Source organism: Lissotriton vulgaris, unplaced genomic scaffold (assembly GCF_964263255.1).
Source record: "Lissotriton vulgaris unplaced genomic scaffold, aLisVul1.2 SCAFFOLD_8344, whole genome shotgun sequence".
In the NCBI taxonomy this organism is placed as follows: Eukaryota; Metazoa; Chordata; class Amphibia; order Caudata; family Salamandridae; genus Lissotriton; species Lissotriton vulgaris.
In genome coordinates, this window is record NW_028246012.1 from 32,748 (window position 1) to 51,592 (window position 18,845).

Below are 18,845 nucleotides of genomic sequence, written 5' to 3' on the forward strand. Positions count from 1 at the left end.
AAGTATAACAGATTGTCAGCATTGCTAAAAGTTGGTCAGCTTGTTGACAAACAGGCTTACTTCTCCCTTCTTGGATGATATTCTGAGTGATACAGATTTAGCATTTCTGATATTTTGAGATATGTTTAAATGTATAATTTTAAAAGTTCATGTGTAGTTAAACTAACACTCCACTTTTTGTTTTTATAGCATAAAACTTCTTATGCCATGCCATAACAAATTAGTGCAGCCATTGCTAATGGACAAACAGAGTCTGTCAAGTCTTATAATCTCAAGACTCTTCAAACGGAAATCAGTCTATTTACAGCCATCAAGGCAAATTCTTCAACTTCCTGATTCACAGGTGCCTGTAAGTAATACTTGCATAAATTACGCTCTGTGGTTTCTTTTGAAAGGAATTGGGAACATCTATTAATAAATATGCATGCATTTCCATATTCCCATAACATTTTGCATGTTCTTTCTAGTGCAGTTAGATATAAAATTATGTTTTATAGCGTAGCAATATCTATCTAAAGCCGGAAGTAAAATACTGTACTATGTTACCAAAAATAAAAAGGAGGAACATTACTTATTTAGATCAGAGTATACAACTATACTTTATATTATCATTCAATTGGATCCACTTTGTTTTAATTTGTGCGTTAAACAGCACAGTGCAATATTTAACTATATTCATATAGCTATGTATCACCATCCTATGCGGTTCTCTCTTACTCTATATGGAGAGACTGCCAACAAATGTGAACAATTGATTGCTTATACAGAATGTGTTATTGAGTTAATTTCTGTGTGTGTATAAGATGTAGAGGGGAATTTGACCAAAGTCATGGAGTTAGGGTTGAATGAAAAACAAATGCGCATCAACACAGGTATGGTTATTTAGTAAAATACAGAAATCTACAAAAGGGTTAAGTTGGTAGCCTGTATGGTAAGAGCTTTGGAATAGTGGGTGATGACCAGAGAAGTATTCTTACCATCTTGTGCTGATTCTGAACTTCCTCTTACAGGAAGGTCAGAAAAGAATAATGAGAAATACATTTGCCTGTGTTCATGCCTAATGTCTTGTGAGTGGGTCAGATTCTACTTGGAATGCAGGTGTGCTGGCTTTACTTTAAATGAAAGGATGGGATCTGTTTCAGAATAGTCTGGTTATTATTGCCTTCCTCAATTACATTTGACTATGTTTCATATATTAAGTGCGAAGAAAAGAAGTGGTCCCATGTTTTCAAGTCTCCAGTAAGTACAAGATGGTCAGTAAATGGTAAGTGCCTTGAGCTGAGAGTTCTATTACATATGTAATGTCGGAATTTACATTTGAAAAATATGGAGTTGTGCTATGGATGATCTGGTAGGCAGTACTTTAAACCACCTTATAGGAGTAGGACTTGTGTATGGTCAGCTGCCGGTGGAAATGCTTGTGTGATGCTGTCCTGAAGGAGTAGTTTTTGCCTGGCTACTACACACTGGCTATTTGTAAATTGTTTGATTACTAACATTTCTTGTATATCTTCAAGATTCATGTGATGTGCCATTGATGTTTTTATAGGATAAAGGCATAGATGAAAAAACGGACATGGTGATGTGGCTGGAAAGCGAAGAACCTTTCAGCAATAATTCTGCTGAAACTGAATACCTGAGTAGTTCAGATCCATTGAAAGTCGGCAACATTACAGCAAATCCAATTTCTGCTAACACGACAGAAGAACATACATTTCAGATATCGCCCTCTCCCACTCTCATTAGAGAAGGATTTGATGACCATTATCGGTACTGCTTTTCTCAACCCAGATACTCAATTTGAGATTTGCTTGTTTTTTCAATATTGTTATATCAGTTCGAAAGTATTTGGCTTTCATAAAAAAAGCAATTCTCTTGCAAGTTTTGTCAGGAGCAGCCCAGTAATGCAGGACCATGAAGAACTGTTTTCCCAGCTCTTTCCCGTGATGTAAGGCTATTGGATCATGCAGTTAATGTACAATGCATCTGAAGTGGTCAAATACTTTTAAAGAAAAAATAGTATATCAAGGCAGGTAATGGTATGTCAGCAGTCACTTAAATGATGCAGGAATACAACAATGTAAAATGTACAATTCCAAGCAGTAGTTGAGTGGCATAATGTAGTATGGTGGCCATGGCATTTTAGCATGCAGACAGAATGACAACATGCATAATTTAAAAGATGTAAAACCAAATTTCTAGGTGCCTAGTAGTCAATATGGAGTACCACAGGTATGTACTTCTGAACTATAACACCCTTGGTGTGTGGCATGGCGCTAGTAGTTTGTTCTTGTTTTACATATTGTATGGATCCTAACTATATGCTACCACTAACCCATCTTCTGTCTATTAAAATGCATTGATTGTGAAATTGTAATCTGCACTACTATGCTAAATAAATGTGTAGGGCAAAAACAAGACTGGCGATTTCTACAAGTCTAAAGTAATTGGCTTACACAATTAAGCATAATTAATCATTAAACATACTCAGGTTGGTTACATGATCATACCTTGTGTGCACAAATTAGATGAGTTCTCTAGTGATGATTATTGCTTAATTTGGTAAAACGTTAGTAATCCAAACCTAGGAACAAATGTCCCTATTCACAGCATCAGGCAATTTGTGTCAGCAAAAACGCTTTTATGGAATCTCAATTTGGGTTCTGTGATTCTGTTTTAGGAAGGGGCATGAGGATGGCATCCCTTCTTAACACAAAATTGGAATGGTATTTACAAATGTTTTGCGACTGAAATACGGTGGCAAAAACATTATCAATTTACCACCAATTGGTAACCCATTCACAAATGTGAAGAGTTCCCCAAGATACAACTTCACCTCTGAGAATGGTTGAAAAATATTCAAGGGGCCACTGGCCTGCTCTTAAAAACTGAAACTTCCAAGTTTCATTTATTTCTTTTTTTAACTCGTCATGGTTTCCTTTAAGGAAAATGGGCTGCATTTAGAAAAAAACAATAGTTTCTTTATTTAAATGCAATCACAGTCATGGTTACCTGCTGACCCCAACAGGCCACCATCCCTGTGATGACTACGATTCCTAATGGGTTGCAAATTGTGACCTACCTCAACCCACTCAAATCAGTAATTAAACTCAGAAGACGTCCATACATTAGGAATAGCGATTTCCAAATTGTGATTCACAGGGAATCGCAATTGGCAAATGGCTATTTCTAACTTTCATACATGTTGCCCTATAAGTCATGTATAAAGGTGACTTGTAACAGGAAGGCATAGGATGATACTTTGATTGTTTTTTTAACATAGTAATAGTTGACAATATTCTTACTGTTTTAGATGTTACACTGAACTGTTGGTTGATAATGTGCACATTCCTGATGATGAAGAGTTTGATACCTCAAATATAAATATTGCTGAAAAAAATGAGGCGCACGAAAGGTAATTTTATAAGTTTTAATTCTGATTTATACGTTTAATTTTTAACGAATACATTTGATAGGTTAGCTTTATTTATTTCCTGTATTTCAGTGAGAGCGATGATATAACGTTGAAGGATCTACTATCAAACCTTGCTTTACAAATTGACTCTGAAAAGACATGCAAGTTCAACATAAATCGGCGAAACATTTGGGATGGAGCACGTCGTGCATTCCTTCGCAAAACCTATAAAGCAACCAACCGTATATCTGTTATGTTTACTGATTCCTCTGGTAACTCTGAAGGAGCTGTTGATTTTGGCGGCCCAACAAGGGAATTTTTGCGATTGTTAATGCATCATTTACAGCACAGCAAACTCTTCGAGGGACCCGAAAACAGGAAGACACTCAGTTGTGATGCCCAAGGTACCTTACATTTATTATAATCCAACCTTTCTAAACTGCTCAAATTCTATAGGAGCGAAAGAATAATTATTAAAAGTGTAAATAATGTTTATAATATATTACTTACTGACTTCTTCAAAGTTTGTTTGATACCACTGATCAGGCATTCTCAAAGAATTTTTACTAAAAGGGGAATAGCGAAAGGAATACTGAACTATACTATTCATTTATGCAGCAAGAGCAGACTGATTTAAATTCCACCCACTGAATATATCCCTTGCAGCCTGTAAAACAAACTTGCTAGCATGTACTCCATTATATATTTTATGTTTACTTTGTATTAAATCAGGGGCTAAGGTTTTCCTGCAGTAGTTACTGTTATCAATTGAGAGAAAAGGTCTCTGACAAGTACTTCAAATAAGGGTTAACTTTAGAGAATCTGCATTAGGTAATCTTAGTTGATGCTCAGGGGCAGCAGTGTGTATGAATTAAACACCCAAACTGTACAGATTCATCCTGCATATTTGGAAACATAGGCCCATATATCAAAGGCAATAACCCACTGCGTGAATTAGTTTGATACATGGGACTTGAGACACTGGCCGGGTCATAAACGTAGGAGTTTTTGTTGTGCATAGAAATTCCAGTCCATTGTAGATGCAGATCTTAAAAAACAAGTTCTCAGAATAGACTCTTTCCTCCACTGGAGCCCATCAAGACATCTTCTAGGAGGTTTGAGAAAGCAGACCTTTTTGGGTACAGCACCTTACTTATGGTAAAGTTCGGAATATGTTGCAGCTAAAAGAAAGAAACATCTGGAAGGTCCCAAAATTGTATGTAATATTCTAATCCTGGTTAAACACCATGTTGTGAATCTCTTTGGGCAGGAATGAGTTGTACCTTTTAATAAGGTACTACATATATAAGCACGAGGTGGAGACATTTAATCTGGGTTATTACTTCATGTCCCCAACAATCATCCTCCAAGGAATTTAACTTTGCCAGCTTTCATCCCTTATTGGAAGTTGTGCCTGGTAATGTCGGGTTCCTTGGTGAGGGAGAGAATGGGTTGGGTGTCGAATGCGTAGCGGGACGATGTTGAACCCATGGTTTCTGATGATGCCTGCAAGGGGCGCCATGTATACTTTGAAGATGGTGGGGCTGAGGCCGGATCCTTGGGGTACTCCGCATCTGGTCTCTGTTGGTTGTGATAGGAAATAAAGAAGTCTTATTCTCTGTGTTCTGTCCATGAGGAATGAGCGGATTCAGTCTAAGGCTTTTCCTTGAATGCTGGCGTCGTGGAGTCTGGTGGTTTAGTATGCGGTGGGAGACAGAGTCGAAGGCTACTGATAGGTCCAGGAGGATGAGGGCTTCCGTTTGGCCCTGGTCAAGGAGTGCGCACATGTCATCTGTGGCGGCGAGGAGGGTGGTCTTGGTGCTGTGGTTGCTGCAGAATCCGGAATGGGAGATGTCTTTTATGTTGTTGGCTTCAATGAAGTATGTTAGCTGGGTGGTGGTGGCCTTTCCGATGACCTTGGCTGCGAAAGGAAGCAGCAAGATGGGCATGAAGTTCTTGCGGTCCGCCGGGTCTGCGAGGATTTAATTTGGAGGGGGTTGACTTAGGTGCGCTTCCAGTTGTCGGGGAATGTGACGGTCACAATGGAGCAGTTGATGGTTCAATGTAGCTCGGATGCGATGGCTGTGGCAGCCCTGAGTAAGATGTGTGGCAGGCAGGGGTCTGTTGGGTGACATTGCTGGGGGTGGGGGTTGAGGCAGTGCAGAGGTCTTGGTCGTCCAAGTTGTAATAGAGCGTCTTGATCTTGAGATGAAAGAAGGATCTGAGTCTATTGCAGAGGTCTTGGGAGTGAGGGGCGTCTGTTTCGCTGTTGGGTTTGTCAAATTCCTGTATGATGGAGAAGAGGTCCTTGGAGTTGTAGGTGTTGGAGAGTATTCTGTCTTTGAGGAAATTCTTCTTTGTGGATTTGATGAGTTTGTGGTATGCCGTGGTGGCTGTTTTGTAGGGGATGCGTGTTTCCGGAGTTTTGCTGTTTCTCCATGTATTTTCCAGTCGACAGCAGGCATGCTTGGATTCTTGGAGTGCTGTGGTGAACCAGTTTGCTTTCTTTTTGTGTCGTCTTGTAGTCTTCTGGAGGGGAGCGAGTGTGTTGGTTCAGTTGGCGATCAATTGGTGGAGGTTGCAGATTGTGCATGGGAGGCGACGCGTGTGCTTGTGTATGGTGCGTTTTCTAAAGGAGAAGTGGATGCAATGGTGGTCAGCCCAGAGCAGTTCCATGATGTGACAGAGGAAGATGCTATTTCCTCCTGCGTAGACAGGGTCAAGTGTGTGTCCTGTTGTGTGAGTGGGGGCAGAGATAAGTTGCTGCAGTCCTATGTTGCTGAGGTTCTCTAGGAGCACGGTGGTGTTGGGGTTGTGGTGGTTATTCAGGTGGAAGTTTAGTTCTCCAAGTAGAATGTAGTCTGTGGAGGCAAGTGCGTGGGATGTGATGGGGTTAGCAATGACATTGGTGAATGGAACATGGGGCCAGGCAGTCTGTAGGCGACGGTTCCGCTGAGGTTCATTTTGGGGTTGGTCTGGAAGTGGATGTGTTCTATGTGGGCGAGGCATCATCCGAGTCAGTGGTTGTCATGCAGAGGGAGCTTTTGTGGATGCTGGTGAGTGGGGCGGGTGGAGCGGTCTTTCTTCAGGATCTTGCATTTTTCATTACTGGATATAAAAAATAACCTCAAATGTCGTTAAATTTTATCATGCAAAACCTGTCGAAAGGGTATTTACTATACCATGCAGATTTTGGTGTTTTAAACACCAAGATCTGCATGCTATTCTCCTCAAACTAGTAATAAGTGTTATTTATCACAACCAATATTTAATGTACCCTATGGTAAAATTATTTATCAGGTGCCTAAAGTAAAAGGTAAACTTGTAATCAGGCCATCCGTCTAAAACTCTTGTTCTCTCAAAAATACATTGGGGTCCTGATTTATAAAGTTACTGTTAAGAGTGCGTAGTCTTGAACTGGGGTCCTGATTTATAAAGTTACTGTTGTGAGTCAGGTGTTTTGAACTTCAGTGTGGAGATTCTGCACTGAGTACGGAGACTATGTCCCAAGTACAATGATTAAGCCCCGTGTGTAAAGGCTCCGCCACAAATGCCGAAACTCTGCATGCTTGACTTTACTGCACGTGTACCTTCGTGAATCAGGCTGTGGATTCTTGAATAATGTTTTCTAGATTTTATGCAATAAATTTAGTTTCAGAGATATATAATAAATGTTTTATAGATAAGCAGAACGCAATACATTTAATTCATTTTTTCTTGTTTAAGGTATGCGAAATGATGACTATTACCTTGCTGGGCAAGCCCTGGCCGTTTCCTTAGTTCACGGGGGGACTGCTCCAAATTTTGTGTCGCCTGTTTTGTATCAATGTTTAGTTTCTGATGCAAAAAATGTGAATTGCAGTTTGGTAGATGTGGTAGATCCGGATACACAAGACATGTTGCAAGAGGTAAGCAATATATAGTAAACATTTGTGCTGATGAATGTTTATCAATATTTATTATTTTGTTTTCACATAGTTGTGGGTCTATTAGTCAAAAACATGCAAATCATTTGCGTTTAATGTTGGGGTTAATAGATATTCATGTACCTTAGATTTATGTATAATTGCCATATGTACTATAAACGAATATGAAAAGAAATGACACTCATCTATTTGGAATTGGGTCAATCCTGAATGTCTATTCCCGGTCCTCCACACTTTTTTAAAGTTTCCAGAGCAACCTCTACGTATGTGCTACTCTCTCAACTGCCATACACAAATCCACATTCTTGCATCAGTAATCAATCAAGAACGTCCTCCTGTTAACCTGATGTTGATCTATATTTCTTGGTGATACCACCAAATCAAAAGTATGTGATATGTTCTTGATATGTCAGAGTCTTCACATTACAAGAAGACAAAGTTTCAGACACATAACTAGAGTCTGGGCGTAGCTAGAGCTTGTGGCGCCCGGGGCTATCCCTCAGATTGCCGCCCCTTGGGGGGAGGAGGGGTGCTGGGGAAAAAGGATGGCGAGCACTAGAAAGATGTCCGAGAGACACGTAGTATTGCCGCTAATAGTTACCTCGATCATGCAAGTTACATGAACATACCTGACACAGTCAAAGGCTAGACAGTTGAATATACCGGTGACTGCCAGTACAAAAGAGAACACACAGACTGCATGATCTATCCGGGGACTCAGAAAAACCTCATGTGACATCCATCAGAGAGCACAATGCAAACATGCACATACATGACACTGTTCAGGGAACCATCTTCTCTAATGTATCATTTAGTCATAATGTGTGGTATTATTTTGGCAATATATTTAAATAGACACACCTAAAGCATCTCGTGTAAGTTTAGCTGCATAATGCAGCCTACTTGGTTTGCTCAAGACTCATCTATGTACATCTACTTCCTTTAATATGGATGTATTTCACTTGTATTTTAGCAGCTGACAATCACACTTAACGTGCTTCATGTCAGTGAAGTGTGTTGTAAATTCATCTGCGTAATATATGGAGAAAAGGAGTGGGTTTAATATACACCTTTGCCTTAAGTTATTTGGTTTGTGTATTTTTCTTGATAAAGCTCAGTTCCTGCCCAATTTAATTCTCATCCATGACCCTCATGAAGTTGAATGATCAATTTTAACAACTGATAGATATATTTATATATATATATATACACTCCTATTTGTATTTTTCCCCAAAGGAGGGCACGGTTAATGGTGTTGTATGCTGTAGGTAAGTCTATATATGAGACATAGAGGGTCTGTTTTCATCTAAAGGCATATTCTTTGGCCAGCAATTTCAATATCAGGAAACCTTCCGCCGTTGAATATCCTCTCCTAAAGCCTAACTGTGCCTTCGGGCACACTCCCTCCTCGACAGCTCATGTATCTAGTGATTGTAATAGGTATCGAACTTAGATTTTGCTTGGTATTTCCAACAGGGTGCTCATGCGGTAGCTCTTTGTAACTCTTGAGGGACTTTTTTTTTTACTCAGGACCTGTATGCTTCCATTCCAGTATTCTGGAATTTCTTGACCTCTTATTTCAGCTTCAAACACTGGGGTCAACACTTCGGCCCACAGGTTTGGGTTAAGCTTTTGTACATCAGCAGATAATCCAACTATGCCTTGTGCCTGCAAACTATTTAAGTTCTATCACCATTGGATTCATGAGAGATACTCCAAATACGTTCTATGTTGTCCATTTGAATTAAGGGGATCTCCATGAGGGCTACACTCTTATTGGACTCTTTATCCTTACATAGCTCTCTTATGACCCATTCTTCCTCAGTCACAAGAGTTGCTACTGGTTTACTCATTGATCCCAAAAGTTTACGCACAGTGTCCCAGAAACACTTAGATCTTCCTTTACGTAAATCTGTTATAACCTTGGACCAGGCTGTGTCTTTCTCTGTCCAGGTAGTCTTACTTATCTACTTTCTAAACCCCTTCCTGTATAGTTTGATTATGGCTTTTCTGTTGGCTACACTCAATTTAAAAGCCTCCCTTATCGTTTATTTATCTCTGTCTGTGCGTTGTGCCTAGCTGACCATTGTTTACCCTTGAGCCTTTTCCATCATTTAAGGCCTTAGATGCAGTATCTCTCACTGAGTAAACTAATCTTTTGTATTCCTCTAATATTGCCCTAGGGGTTTTACCTTGATATGTTCTCAATTGGTCGCAGATTTTTTTTTATCCTTTGGGTTTTTAGGCTTAGTGTTCATATGATCTGCCATTTCTTCTTCCACTGTATTGAATAGCTATTCTGCCAACACCCTCCTTTTTTTTGAAGAAACGTTCAGCGATGGGGCTTATGGTCACTTCCTCGTAATTTTCCAATTTCATGATCTTTTACAGTGTCAAGATATAAAGATGAAATTATGGTGCAGTCAATAAGTGAACATGACTTCCCATTATCAAAGGCTTATTTTGCCAGCTGGTCTCCGTTGATTCTCCCATTTATTATGGTCATCCGCAGACTTTCCAGGTTTGTGCCCAGTTTTCTACCTTTAACATATCCCAGGTTTGATGTTAGGATCTGGAAAAAAAATACCCAGGGAATTTCTAGTTTCTGATTGGAAGTTGTCTCACATGGGTTGGCTGGAAATGTTTGCATCGAAGTCTCCTAACAAGAGAATTGTTACCTTTGGAAATTTCAGGATAATTTTCTCTTCCAGATCTATCATGTTTATTAATTATTTGTCCTGGCCTAGGGAGGGAAATATGCATATACTATTACTAAAACTATACCAGTGGAAGTCAAACATCCCCCTTTAGGTTATTCAAACCTGAAATTATGATACTTAAGAAATTTGTAAATTCACTGAATATTCTTGCACCCTTTACTTCATGTTTCACTCCAATTAGAAGTGCCAAACAGGGCAAACATGTTTTCCCTTTACTTCGTTTAGATTATAAACTAATAGGGCTTTAAGTGGGCTTTAACTGGGGGGTCTCTCAAAAGGGCGTAGTTAATGTAATTAAGTGCGTGGCTTAAAAACATGTAAGCTAAAAATCTGTGTTTCGCATAGTGTGCTGCCCGACTTGTATTTTGCTGGTTCTGTCATTGCATCCAGATATATGATACAACAAGTAACATCATACTTACAAGCCAGAACTATTGCATTTGTGAACACTGCATCTTTGCTCAGTTATCAGTCTGAATGCACACTTCAAAAAACGAAAGGCCACATTCAAGAAATTTGAAATGTGGAAAATAAGGGTTCTTAGTGCTGGATGCACACTTCAAAGAATAAATTAAAAAAACACGTTCGAGTGTCACCAAACTTTAAACCGAAGAGCCTTGTGAAAACTGAACCACTAACGAGAAGTTAAAATCTTACTTTGAAAGCGCTCCTGAAAACGTGCGAATCAATGGAGTGATCTACAATGAACATAGAATGTAGATACCTGTCATGGTTCGTCAATGGGTAAAATATAAACCACACAGTACTAAAAAAAACTCGGCTCTCTACTAACCTGGGAGTTCTATCTGGAAATTCGGGCTGCTCCTTTTTTAACGATCACACTGATCCAAAAAGTTAAACTCGTGGAAGCACCAGACTGCCAAAATAAATAAAATACGTTCTACCAACATAAACTACAATCACTCGGAATGACTCTAAAGGCACACGACATATTACTGACCAAGATTAACTGGAGATCCACAGAGTAATATTCACCCATTTTTGTCAGGGAAGTCAAAAACTCCTCGGCAGAACATGACGCATGCATGATTCATTCCCTGTTCTTTAAATCTTCTACCCGGCGACTTTGCACTTTTAAAAGTCCGCGGCACTGGAGGCCCGTTGCAGCCGCGGCCGCTTTTATAATTTATTTGGGGACACTTGTTCCCAAATAAATTATAAAGGGGGCCGCAACGGTCCTCCAGTGCCGCGCAGGCGCAGCCGCCTCAAAAATTGTGCCGCCTGGGGCGGACCGCCCCCCTCGCCCCCCCCTAGCTACGCCGGTGGTCATACCATCTACCACTTCCATGAGACTTCCCTGGAATTGCTACAATTTTCTACACTGACTAATAACATAATAGAAGAGGCCATCCTGACCATGTTTCTGCAAACAATGTGATATAGGAGAGGACCTATATATCTGTATTCAGGATTAATACACTCAGTGTGGAATTTTGCAATTGAACTAAAAAAAAAACCTACTGCCAAACACATTCAGGTACATTAGGCCATTGTGCTAGTCATCTTTGTCTAATTCTCTTACAATCTTTCCCAGTTGGTGTTCCATTCAGCGAGAGAGTGTAGCTAGTGTAAAACTACAGTAGCATTAACTACAGTAGCAGTTGATACTGTTTTAGTCCATTGACTGTTAAACTTTTGTAAACATTCAACTTACTGAACAAATATGTTTATTTAGCAGATGGCCATATTTTTTGTTACTATTTAATCAAAATATAACAATCTTAATTTTTCCATAGATTGAGGATGCTTCATCTCTTGAAACTCTTCAAGGACTGATTCAAAAACACAGCACAATTCTAAGTGTGGCAGGTTGCTTCCGTCCATTAAAATCTCTGAATGACAAAAAAGAACTATTGGAAGATATCATCAATTGGTACATTGTGGGGAGGACTGTTCCTTCACTAGTTAGGTACAGTGATATTTATATGCATATGCATTATAAAACAATATCATTTTGACTTTGCAATACATGCATGTCCATTTTTAAAAAGTAATTACTATAAATCACTGTCCATCCTAATGGCATCATACATATTCACACTGTCAGAAATGTCCCAAACACAGATTGTGAAATCAAGCACATCATGGGTTTCAAATATATTTTACATTTACTTTGTTTCAGTTTTTTATTGGCATTTTACAATACAACTTGTGCAGTCCTTCCTCCAGAGGGCACAAATAGAAGGCTAACCAAAATTACAGGAATCCCAACAATCCCATATGTTCAGCCCACGCAGCACAAATCAAAATAAAGAAAACAAACAGTAAGAAATAACAAAAGAAAGGCCTTCCCACCTCCCCAACTTCCCCAAATAGAAATTGCAAAAGAAATTATGCAACAACAACCTTCTTTTCATAGTCACAATGGGCAACAGCATACAAAGCAGAGCATCAGAGGTATTGGACTTCTCATATTCAAGTCTTGGCATCCGAAAAAGAGTTCTAAAAATGTAACAGATTCAGGGCTTGCATGTGTATGGGATAGAAAAGTAATGGCAGCCCCATGAATAAAAACTTGATTAGCAGGCCACAAATTTCCTCAACGTTTCTAAATGTATCCACCAGGACATTGAACAGTCTCACAGTTGTCCGAATAGTCTGAGATATCACATTAACACTGGTGGAGGGTCAACTTCATCCTGATCCGCTGCCTTGATTTATCTGACCCCAAACTATTCCACATATTCAATTGATCAGCAAATGTTTGATATTTTAACAAGTTACATCATAGTCCCAACAAAGCAAAACCTGGTATATCCAAGTATCACTTTAAATTCTGTAATGATTTCCAGAAAAGGGTGACATGAGGACTTTATCACCATATGTGTTTAAAGCCTCATAATAATCCACAAACTGCCAACAAAGAGTGTTGGCTTATTTTTCAAACTGAGTAGTATATAGATCTCAATCAAATATCACCTGATAATGAGCTTCCCTTCCTGCTAGCGTGTGCAAGATTTTTTGGGAATTACACCATTGCGTAGACCGGAGCAGTACCATCTAACTAAGGCCCTCAATGTTATCTTAAAATTCTTGCAGAGTATGAGTTGGGACTGAGGTGAGTAGCATATTATTTAGAAAGGTGATCCTAACCCTAGTCCCTCCTGCACAAACATCTCAACTGAAAGGAGATCTTTAAATCTCTGGAAGCTGCTAATTTGTTCAGGGTTGGAGAGACCAATTAGATCATTGAGTGAATCTTATACATTTACAAGAAATTTACTATTGCAGGCTCCAACAGTAAAAGTATATCTTTTCCCTGAAACCTAACAGATAGTATGGTAGCCCTCCCTCCTACAGGTTAATAAAGGGACCTGGATCTATTGCCCGTTTAAGTGATGTATTCAAATCAATGGCGTGGGTGGAGAGGGGAATGATGTCAATGCAGATTTCTTAATAACCATGTCTAGACTATGAAAGTTGCCTTTGTGGGGGGGGGGGGGGTTGCTTAAATATGCATTCAGATTTTGACTTCCAGAACAGGTCCCAAATGTAGCATCCTATCACCACCCTTTCCATATGTGACCAATGCTTCTCGGCATCTGTGTTTGTCAGAGCAACCACTTTACTATCGCCCTCATTTGGGCTACTCTGTGGTATAAGGGCAAGTCCGGGTAGGGCAAGTCATCCCCCATGGTTTGGTAGTCATGTATATTTATGCCTGTTTATCAGAGAGTGTAGCCCTCTCTGCCTGCCCAATAAAACAACTGTTCAACTGATTAAGGGATGCCAACAGTTTCCTGTAGACCATTATAGCATGTGCCTGGAAAAGATAGAGGACTAGAGAAACTAAGTTTATCTTAATGGAATTGAGCCTCCACAATGAAGATAGGTACAGAGAGGACCACCTCCGACAGTCCTCTCATATAACCTGAAGAAGTGCTGGAAAGTTAGCTTATTAAAGGTCCTCAATCTTAGGAGTTAATATAACACCCAGGTATGTGCCTGCCTTATTTGTCCATTGGTACTGGGTGTTTAGTGCTAGTTACTCAACCTTGCCCAAAGATAGTGTAAGCCTGAAAATTCTTGACTTTGCTGTGTTTACAATGAAGCCTTATACTCCCTCAAAGCGAGTAAGAAGGTGTTGAATTCAAGGGAAAAATCTTGAGGGATCAGTAAATGATTAGAGGACATCATCAGCGAACAAGAATGCTTTATGAATCTCCTGCCCAAAGGTTATGCTTCCAACCTCCCGGTCGACCCTAATGTGCTTCACAGGGTTGTATGCTTAGAGCTTAAAGAAGCAGTGAGAGTGGGTGGCCCTTCCTTGTCTCGACCCATTGGTACCCTCTCTTTCTTCTGCAATTCACTAGGATTTGGGACATAGGATTATTGCAATTCAGCCAAACCAATGCTATAAATCTTTGATCAAACCGTGAGAAAGACCCAGTCCACCCAGTCGAAAGCTTTCTTGTGTCCAAGGCCACTATATGATCAGGATCTTATTTATGTTGACCTTTTCCACCAGCTGTTATCATATGTCTCTTAATTAGACAAATCCTGACTGTGCTGTGAAACAGAGCTATTCAGCTTTACTGCTGTAATTCCAGAGCAAAATTTAACATCAAGATTTAACAAGGGTGTCAGTCTGTAGGAAGCAGAGCTGGTGAGATTTCTTTGGTTTAGGTGTTACTGTAAGTAGGGCTTCTCTCATTGTTATTGAAAGTTTGCTATTTTGTGGGATACTATTAAATAAGGTTGTGAAGTCTGGTACCAACACCGGTGGGTGTGTCTTAAAGAAATCACTTGTAATGCAGTTGGCCCCAGGAGCCTTTTGCATTTTAAGCTCCTTATTTGCAAGAGGTTCTATATTCGAATACCGCTGTGTTAACTCTCCACTGATTAGCTATCCCCTGTCGGTCCGGCAATCTCAGGGAGTTCAGTGTACAAAACGGACCCCAGTCTGCACTTGTGTTTACGGGGAAACCCGTGCTCCAACACCAGAAGCTGATATCCTCATTAAAATGTGTACGTTCTGTTTACAGGGGAGCATCAGCCAGGCACAAATTTGTAGATTTAATTCAGGGCAATCACTGCGCCATGCTGTCTTGCCTCATCACAATATCTTTGCTCAGCCAATTCAGGTCACTGCTGATCCCAGCCATGCTAAATATCTGTCCCCTCAATCCACCAAGCGCCTTTAATGATCAACAGGCTCTCCCCTGCAGACTGCCTCAGAGAGCCCTCTACATTACTCAGCCACAGGGCGCCATCTTACCAGGGTCGGACATAGGCAGCCTGCATCTGAGGTATTTTCTACTTGTCCCCCTTCCAGCAGTAGACAGGATGACTAACTATCACTTGTCAGCAGAACGAAGGCCAGGGATTAAAACAGTCTGTAAAAATTCCTAAAATGGGTTTCTGACTCCAAACAAATTTGATATTTGGAAGAAGTGTATTGTAGGTGTCACTTCAAAAATACTGAATCAATGTAAGATGATTCACCATTTTACGACTGAAAACCAGGTGGTCTTTTCATCTAATGCATAAAGTAACAATGTATTATGCAGGGTTGGCCAGGCCTTGCTAAAAGTCCAAGCACAGTTTCTAAGGTCCTATTCACACACTCCAAAGGGTCCACAGTTTGAAGTCGAAAATTGGCTGCCAAAAAGATCTGAAAATCAACGGTTTGTCCTCTACTAATATGCATGCTGGGTTTGGTTACTTTTTTTAAAAAAAAGCTGCAGGTCATGTGCTACTTTGCTGCTAGGAAATCATCACAAGACCACAGGAGAAAGTGAATTTGCCTTTGTCAGTGGTCTCCAACAGCTAGCTTCAAATATTTCTATTTAGACTGAAGCTCGAACATAGGGCACTGAAGGATTTTTAGATGTGTCATAGACATACCTTAATTTTATGATAACTTTTACATTATAATTTGACCAATAGTTTCACTATTTATGATTAGGTATTCTTTATTCTTTATTGCAGATTAAAGGAGGGGTTAAAAACTCTGGGAGTACTTCAGGCCATGGAAATTCATAAACAACTTTTTGAAGAGGCATTCATTTGGGTGGAACACGAAATCACCACTAATATCATAAATGGAATGTTTAACATTCAATTCAGTTCATCTGGCAGTAACCACCGGTTACAGGAAGAACATATCATTGGTTACTGGAGAGATTACCTCCAAGATTGTGAAGGCAAGTGAAATTCTTTCATTATGTTACAGCTCAACTATTGATGAGACACATCTGTTGAAACTATAATTTAAACCAGCCTATTGTGGCAAACATGGTGTCAAAGACTTCCGAAAGATATTGTAGAGAAGGACAGTTAAGGAGGAACAGACCAACCCGTTTTATTTGTACAGAGTAAAATCTATAATAAGAAAAAAAAGGTAATGCACCCAAAATTGTAAAGTCTATACCTGCTTTATTTCAATCTTTATTTTGTAAGATATGTCTATTAAATAATGTTGTTCAGGCTTAATTGTAGTGTCCTGGCAGTAAAATGTTAGCTACCCCATTAGAATGATGCTTCATGTACTGCATCAAGGAAAAGTAATACAAATCAATATAGAGCATGGTTGGGTCTGCTGTGTGGGTCTCTGACAGAGTAAAGCCTTTTCACAGGGGAGATTGCAGCTACCTCCAGCCCAAAGCCTTTAAGATAAGGTTATTGGCTTGTCGCAGTTGTTTATATAAACAGTGGTTTGTGTGTGTGAAGACTCAGATAGTGTCAGATGCAGGTCTAGCAGCATGGAATACCTATGCTTACTCCATGTTGAACAATGGGAAGACTTCTATTAAAGGGAGAGAAGGCGAGCAGGATTGTGGAAATGGTAACAGACTCTCACACCAGATCTCAAAGTGTTATCTGTTGTTAACAACAGATCATCTTGATTTGAGGAGTTTTTTGGTGAAATGAAGCACAGCAAATCAGCAGGGGTTTTATTATTCACATAACAACCATTACTGAAATATTCATTTAGCAGATGAAATAAAAAAATCACAATCGTTGCAGTAATCACAATTTTACTAGTTTGACTCATATTTCTTTTTTCTTTTAGAGCTTGCATGTGAAGCCAAATTAAAGGACATTCTGTGTTTTGTGACTGGTGCTAACACAGTTCCACCACTTGGCTTTAATCCTCAGCCATCAATAGACTTTATGCATGCATGCGATGGCCAAGTCGAAATGTCTATGTTTCCAGAGGCAAACACCTGTGGAAATGTGTTGCGCCTCCCCCTTTCAAAATCCTATGAAGAATTTAAAAAAAACATGGACTGTGGGATACAAAGGATTGATCATGCTGTAGTCGGGGAAGGTGAGAGTCTTGTGGCAGCATACGAAATGCAAGGGCATTGGACTTCTGTGAAATCACCTCATAGCCACAGGGCAGGTCTCTGTGCCTTGATAATAGCACATTTCTTTCCCTTCCTGTCTTCATCATGGCAAATTTGAAAATGTATTGAAAAAAGTATTTTTCCTGAAACTTTGTCAATGTTTGTTTTTGCAATGATTAATAAAGTTTTTTTCTAAACTATCTTCACCAATAAAACTACATTGGTTGTCAATAAATAGAAGTTCCTCAGAATGACAGAGTTCTTAGTTTCATCTTTTTAGTGTGTCTTGTGTTAGACCCTGTTTGGGTGGCCACTGGGCAAGCAGGAGCTACTGGTCCTGAGGCCTGTGGTAATTTACCTCTGATTTAAAAGGCTACAGTGAACCTTTGGCTGTGCAAACTAGGTTATGTACAATATCTTCAACACTTCACTCTTAGTTGTAGCAATGGCAAGCAGTTCCAGGCTTCTCAGTGAGGTAGTGTGAGGGTATGTAAACTCGAAAGTCATCTATTGGCCTTCAAAGCAGGAACTGATCATCTAACCCATAGCTTTACTTTGCTTATGAAAAATAACTTTATACAAATGTAAAATGCAATGTTTCACAGAACAGGTTATAGCTACAATTACTTTACTGAGCTACTGTGCCTTGTGCCCTAGTCCTCCTCCCAGGTGTTTCCATCCTTCTGGGTTCGAGCTCTCTAGTGTCAGTAACAAGGGTCAGGTGCTGATTATCATTATGAACTGTCTCAAGCAGACCCGTGTGACAATTCCCACCCGAGTGAAATTGGTTCAGCCCACCATGAGTGGGCAGATGCAAAAAGAACAATTGATGGACAGAATGCAGAACAATGTCATCCATTCACCTCAGTACAGAGCTCTGGGCCTAACTCCATCATTTTGTTGTGCTCACCATGCCATTCCAGTTTGGACATAGCTATATGCAAATCAGTCTTGACCCTGCGCCCAATGGGAAGAGTCCAGCCCAAACTGCCAGGCCAGGTGCTCCCTGGACTGGAAACAAGCATCCTAGGACTGATTTCGGTCTTTCAACCCTCATCAGTCAGGATAGCTTGACTCCAGTGGCATGGAGAGCACTGGACCCATGTAACCCCAAAACGGGTCCTAGGATGCTTGTTTACGGTCCAGGGAGGACCTGGCTTGAGAGTTCAGGATGGACTGTTCCCATGAGACACAGGGTTAAGACTGATTTGCATATGGCTGGGTCTAAACTGGGGTGGCATGGTGAGCAAAGGGATGATGGATTTCACCTAGATCCCCTGACTGGGGGTGAATGTTTTGATTTGTTCTGCATTCCGTCCATCAATTGTGTGTCTTTTGGACCACGAGTGGTCAGCAGAGACCGACTGCACTGTGTTGTGAATCCCCAAATTGCAGGGCACATCCACAAAGATTCTCATAACTCCAAGGGGAACTTGGTCCCTACACTACCTTCAGAGAATAGGAAAAAAGG

At 40.1% G+C, this 18,845-nt stretch overlaps 1 protein-coding gene across 1 annotated transcript; it reads left to right on the forward strand.

Moving 5' to 3' along the window:
* The first annotated feature begins 202 nt into the window (after positions 1-202).
* Positions 203-16,236, forward strand: LOC147666169 (G2/M phase-specific E3 ubiquitin-protein ligase-like). Its single transcript, XM_086949248.1, has 7 exons — positions 203-349; positions 1,550-1,770; positions 3,314-3,415; positions 3,506-3,819; positions 7,142-7,323; positions 11,819-11,991; positions 16,014-16,236. The coding sequence occupies exons 1-7, from the start codon at positions 203-205 to the stop codon at positions 16,234-16,236; spliced, it is 1,362 nt and encodes a 453-aa protein (XP_086805374.1).
* Positions 16,237-18,845: the final 2,609 nt, after the last annotated feature.